The sequence below is a fragment of the Falco punctatus genome, assembly GCF_963210335.1.
Source record: "Falco punctatus genome assembly, chromosome: 9".
Lineage (NCBI taxonomy): Eukaryota > Metazoa > Chordata > Aves > Falconiformes > Falconidae > Falco > Falco punctatus.
Window position 1 is genome coordinate 41,501,905 of NC_137589.1, and position 6,000 is coordinate 41,507,904.

Sequence of the window (6,000 nt, forward strand, 5' to 3'; positions counted from 1 at the left end):
AGATCTTGCCCCTTTTTATCTTGCACATGTGTAAATGAGCAGGTCAAGAGAGAACTGGGACAGTTCTTGTAATGTAATTTGCTTGTTCCTGTAAAAGGTTGAGGTAAGAAATTTTGTTTTCTGCCTCTTGAATAACTTCTGCAGCTGTTAGCTGGCCACTGGCAATATGCTGTCATGTTTCAGTTCAGAAGGTAGCTCAGATAACTGGGCCAGGGGAGGTTGATACCTTTACAGAAGGTCCTGTGGGAATAAACGTTCTTGATTTATAGCCTAGCTGGCCTTCATTCTCCAGGTCTGAGAATAACACTCGGCTGTTTCTTTCACAGGAGGAGCATGGGATAAATACAGCACAGAGAATCAGGAGATCCTGATTCTGCTACTGGGAAACACTAAGCAATCCACATAGGGCCATATCAAAGGAGAGGCAGGTGCAATATTTAATAATGGGATTATATTGTGGCTGGACTGTGATCCAAACTGGTTGGGACCCATCATAAGCAGAACCACTAATTATAGATGAAAACGCAATGTAGCAGGGAGTTATGTCTTTAGTGGGTATGAATTAGTTACCTGATGTGGAACATTCACTCCTGTTTGAGGTCTGGCCCATTGTCCATGAGATATTTGCTTCAAATCCTGCCGTTTATTACAAGAAAAAGCTTGCAAATGCTCTCCATGTTTCCCCCAGACTCCTGCAACGTGTGCTGCAGCTGGAACAGTCCATAAACAGCATTGGCTCCAAGATTGATGCAGTGGTGAGCAAGCTAGACATGCTGGAAAGAAACAAGCTGAAAAGGAAGGAACTGTTGGGCAAGCCAGTGGATAACATTAGCAAGGTTGGTAATCCTCCACCATGTATTTGAACCAGCTTCAGGGCAGGTGACCAGCCCTGCTGTGTGAAAGGGTGTCATCTTGGCTTTTCCAGTACCCATTGACATAAGAAAGGGTTGGGCAGGGTCAGCATTTTGTGTGATCAAGCCTGTTCTGTTCAAGCAAAATGACACAAAGCCTCTTGCTTTCATGTCCCCTCAGTTAACCATGGTTCCTTTAAACACACCTTCCAGCTCCTTTGAGGCCAAGCTCATTCCCATGGCAGTGGAGGCAGTTGCTTTGTACCCACTTATCCTCAAATATATAAAAAATATTAAAAATCATATTGTCCTTCCCAGCAAGAGTAGCTAATGACAGTGCTGTGGACTGGGATCTTAACATCTTGCCTGTGGATTATTTATCACTCGTGAGGTGGAAGATTATTAGCAGTGTTCCCATAGCATCTCATTGAACAATTGTGACCTTTGCCAAAGACTTCCTTTACCCAGTCAACCAGCATATGTTGGGTTTTCAGCTTTAAAGTCAAAGACATCAAGGCATATGGGAGCCATGGCATTACTTCATGTTTTTATGGCTTTGATAATGAGAACAGCCAAACAGCACTAAGTGACCTAGCTGAGTCAGAAAGAAGCCTGTCTTTTGCAGGGTAGTCTTGTGATCGCTTCCCATCTGAAATAGTGTTTTGAGGGGTCCTAGTTCTCATGTGAACATGCCTGAAAGCTTATTCAAGTATGTGTTTGCAGATTTGCTTTGCCACAGCATTTTTGTGAACATTCTCATAGAGGGTGAAAAAGGATGGATTTCTCCTCATTTGTCTGATGCTTGAATGTGCATTCATCAGTGTTGCAGCAAACAGTATATTGGACCTTTAATAGATGGGCAGGCTTGTACTAATTTCTGGAAGAATATGGGAAGATAATTAAGTATCATGCACATCTTATCTCTCTTCTGGAGTGTTGCTAGACTTCTTGTTGGCTTGCAGGTCATTCTTTCTTCTGGTTCACAGCAGGAAGAACCCAGTCAGGAAGAGCTGCTCCCCCAGAGCCTAGACCAGCTGGGAAAAGAAGCAGCAGAAGGTTGTGGGATGGAACACATACAGGGGAACAACCTGAGTGGCAACTCTTCCCGAAGCAGGGTCTATTCCATACTGCCCAGGTCAAGTGTGCCGGGGCCTCAGATCCCCAAGAATACCCAGCAACAGTCTGATGTGCGCTTCTAGCAAACAGCCCAGTGTTCCCCGTTTCACTCCTACAGTACTAAGTCACAGTCAGTATTTTCCCTACTGTTAGAATAATCCGGACAGCTTGACACAGGCACCACTGTTGCCAGGAACTGGTGATGTGAAAAATCAGGGATGCTATTTTCCAGTGTAATGACGTATAATGTCACAGAGCTAGAACTTCTGCCCATGTATCTCTGGAGTAGGTGGAAATTTGGAACCAGGTGATGTATTGGGTTTCTGCCTCTGGACAGGCAAAGTCTTTTATCTATCCTTTCCCAAAAAGTAGAGACCCTGGAACACTGTGAACACTTGTGTCCAGAGCGGCACATTGTGACTCGTTCCCAGCACAAACAATTGCCTTCAGGACAAAGATGTGGTTTTCATGTAAACAAAGCAGAATATAATCATTAGCGTGAAATGGAAAGGACAAATTTAGGTTTTTTTGTCTATGTGGTTACCAACAGATTTGTTCTGTTGTAGCTTGTTTCCAGAATGCTTTGGTAACCCACTCTGTACCTTAGATTCTAATGTTAAGAGTTAAGATACTGAAATAAGAGTTGACTCCCAATGTAATTGGGAGGAGATCTGAAATATCATAAATGGAGAAGTTGTGACTGGCAGAGTCCTAGGCCTGCGCATTAGGGAACAGACTTCTGGTTATATGGTTTCTAACACTGCTGTTGACATTAAGAAATCTCTTTACGTTGTCTATTTTCACGCTCTTTAAATTGCATTTCAAGGTACTTCACAATGCTAGCACCATATTTACAAAGTTGCGATGCTTCACTTTTTTGTCAAGGAAACAATTTGGTTTGCAGTTGTGGGTGCTGACACCATTTGAGTTGAAAAATATTGTGAAAATCAGATGAATGTGAATTTTTCCACCACATGTAAAATACTTCTTTTCCAGCCGTTTTTTACTTTGCTGACTTCTCTTTCCTTGTAGTTGTTACAGACTATCACTGCTGTTATGGGGCCACCGTAAATGTATTTCAAGTATCTTAGTCACTGGTATTCCACAATAGTTAACCTCAAATAGGCTTTGTAGGCTTAAAGCAAATAGAAACGTGAGTTGCACCAAACCACTGCTAACAACTCTCACTAGTGCTACACTTCAGTGTGCTGTGCAGTGCAGTGATAGCTTAGTGGGGACTTTGTGTATTGGCATTATGTATTGCCACCTTTTTAAGATGGATGTGTCGCTGTGTTCTGGGGGAAAGCCCCCCTGGGAATGTCTGAAGGACCTCTGGAACAGCCCTGTCCTCAGATGACCCAGGCTCAGGGGCTATCACAGCTACAAGATACCATTGATAAACTGAAGCAGATGGTCGCTCAGCTGTCAGAACCTAGTAGGTGCTGAGAGACCTTATCACCCATCCCACAAGGAGCTTAGATTTCAGCCAGGAGCTGTGGATGCAGGAACTGCAGGGTCTCCCAGCTCACTTCCCATCAGCTGGTCCTGCTGTTGTGCACAAGACTTACCTGTGAGACATTGCCATGGTTTTTGACTCCCAGTTCCAATGAATTCAGAATTGAGCAAGAGCTTCTTGCCTGCAGCTTTTCCAGCTGAACTCAGAACAATGACATTGCTTACCTCCTGTTCTCAGCATTGAAGCTATTGTCTTATTCAGAAGAAACAGCCTATGTCAGGAGAGCATCCTGAAATATGCCTTTTTATTTTTTTCCTCCAAATTTTAAGTAAACAGAAAATCCATATGCTAAACTGTAATTCAAGACAGGAGTGACATGGTCTTTAGTGGGCTTGAAAAGTGCACACAGACCTCTGCAGTTAATGAATTGCATGCTCTCTGTGTTGAAAGGCATAGAGGAAGGTTCTCAAATTCATTTTAAGACTTTGTTTCAGATCTTTTCTCAATAGCAGACTATGGTTACTGAGGCCTAATTGCAAAATCAGAAATATAGGCTGCTCTTTTGAAATCCCTGAAGGAGCGCCTGCCTTTGCCATAGACTCAGAATACTGGGTGAGGTCCAGAGTCTGTGTTACACATAGTTATCAAGTACGTGGGATACTGATCTGTGAAGAACAAAGTCTGGCACCATGGGAGAGCTCCAAGTAGCAACTGCCTGCTTCAGAGGGGTGATTCTGTGCTGATAGAGTCAGTGGAAGATAAGTTGCTGGCTGAGCCTCAGCTCCTTAACATAGCAACAACTACTGTGAGGACAACAGGATCCTGAAATCAGGTCCTGCCAAGAAAATGAAGGTAGAAGTGATTATCTGTAAGGCCTGGCTTTATACAGCCTCAGATTCCACATAGGGAGCGTTGCTTGTTTGTTCGCAGGCAGAAGACCTCCCTCTTTGCAATGCCCAGTGTTGCTGTTCTCCTCCTGAGCTGTGCCAAACACCCACAAAGCCAGCCCCACAGATAACTCACTAGTGAGGCAGGGATGCTGCAGCCACTGCAGCTCAGTGCAAGAGCTCTGCCGTCACTGCACACCAGGGTGCAACCTCCACCACCCGGCTCCTTTCTGCACAGGGACCCCCATAAGCGTCAGGGAAGACAGGTGAGGCAAGAGCACAACAGTGTGGCAGCTGGGCTTGGATTCACGGGACCGTGCCCACCAGCCTCCAGCAACCAGATCACAGGCACTGTGGTCTGCTCTTTAGGGCAGCCGGAGGAGCAAAATGGTCATGTTTGTGCTGCAGGTTTTGTTCATGCCTGAAACCTGGGAAGGCAGCTTTCCCCTGCGGAGGGAGAGCGTGGAGGCCTCCACAGGGCCATTGCTGGGAGGAGTGTTTGCCCCTCACTCTGCCTGCCTGTGGCGACTGCAGGACCCGCAAGCCCAGCTTGCCAGGGCTCCCCGCTCCCCGCTGAGAGGAGCAGCCTGGCAGCCTCCTCCCCTTTGGGCTGGCAGGGCAGCAGACAGCCGGCGCTGTGGAGGAGCTCTGAACCAGCTCTGGCTGGGATCGGGCATCAACAGCCAGGTCGGCAAACTCCTTTCCCCCTTCCTGGCAGAAGCACCACTCCCTTCACCCTGTGCTGTGATTTTGGAGGTGCCAGTGCTGCCCAGTGTAAAACAAGTTCTGTCACCAGTATATGCCTGTGCCGGCATTAATGTCTTCTCTTACTTGTTCATCTCTGTGCAGCTGTGTCTTCTCTGTTCCTTGTCAATACATTATCATGTATGTGTCCTAGAATAGGGCAAGGAAATGACTTGCCCCCAGGAATCGCTTGTGTATAATTGTCAGTTGCGTATAATTGTCAATTGTGTCTTCAATCTGGTTGAGAAATAACATAAATACACCGAATGCTAAGTTCATACAGCTTGTCTTTTCAGATGTGCGTTGTCAGGCCTCACATCAGGAGCTGGTATTATTTAGGTGATAGTTGTCTGATGGGGAAAGTAAAGTACTTTTTCCTCAATAGTAGGTGCACGACTCTGTTTTGTTCCAATTTGCGGGGGGGTGGGGGGTGGGGCTTCTAAAGTGCAGTGTCACAGCAGAGCCTTGAGGTGGTTAAAATCTTCGGGAGGAGGTCTGAAAAAGTATGAGGTGCTCTGAAGAGATACCGCCACCACGGTTATTTGAGTTGGCAGTCACAGTGGCTGGCGCCTGAGCCCCATTCTGGTAGGCGCTGCGTGCGCTCCAGAGCAGGGGCTGCCTTAACGTGCTCTCCGATCCCACCAAGGCGGAAGGCAGCAGTGTCCCAACCGTGGTGCCAAAGCACAGGTAAGGCACGGACAGACTCGCTGCGGTGCGCAGGGAGGGGCACGCAGAGATGCCCGAAGGCAGGCTCAGGCATGTGGCCGGGGGCAGCCCCAGCCTGCCATGGCTGTGAGCATGGGAAGCTCCTGGCAGTGGCACTTCTCTGTGTCTCTTCAAGAATACGATGCGTTTGTCTCAACAATAAGCAAACCTAATTTTTCGTGTTTAAATCCCCAGACAGACACGCCCCCCACCCCCAATACAGCCAAGCCTCTGGAGTTAC

The 6,000-nt window shown here is 46.8% G+C and overlaps 1 protein-coding gene across 1 annotated transcript in view; it reads left to right on the forward strand.

The window, feature by feature from the left end:
- The window catches only part of PKD2L1 (polycystin 2 like 1, transient receptor potential cation channel), a 28,854-nt gene extending 23,866 nt beyond the window's left edge, over nucleotides 1-4,988 (forward strand). The window contains exons 17-18 of the mRNA XM_080400956.1: nucleotides 689-836; nucleotides 1,814-4,988. Of these exons, the coding sequence (XP_080257082.1) occupies nucleotides 689-836; nucleotides 1,814-2,050 (385 nt within the window). The 3' untranslated portion in view covers nucleotides 2,051-4,988. The remainder of the gene's footprint in view (nucleotides 1-688; nucleotides 837-1,813) is intronic.
- The last annotated feature ends 1,012 nt before the right edge of the window (nucleotides 4,989-6,000 follow it).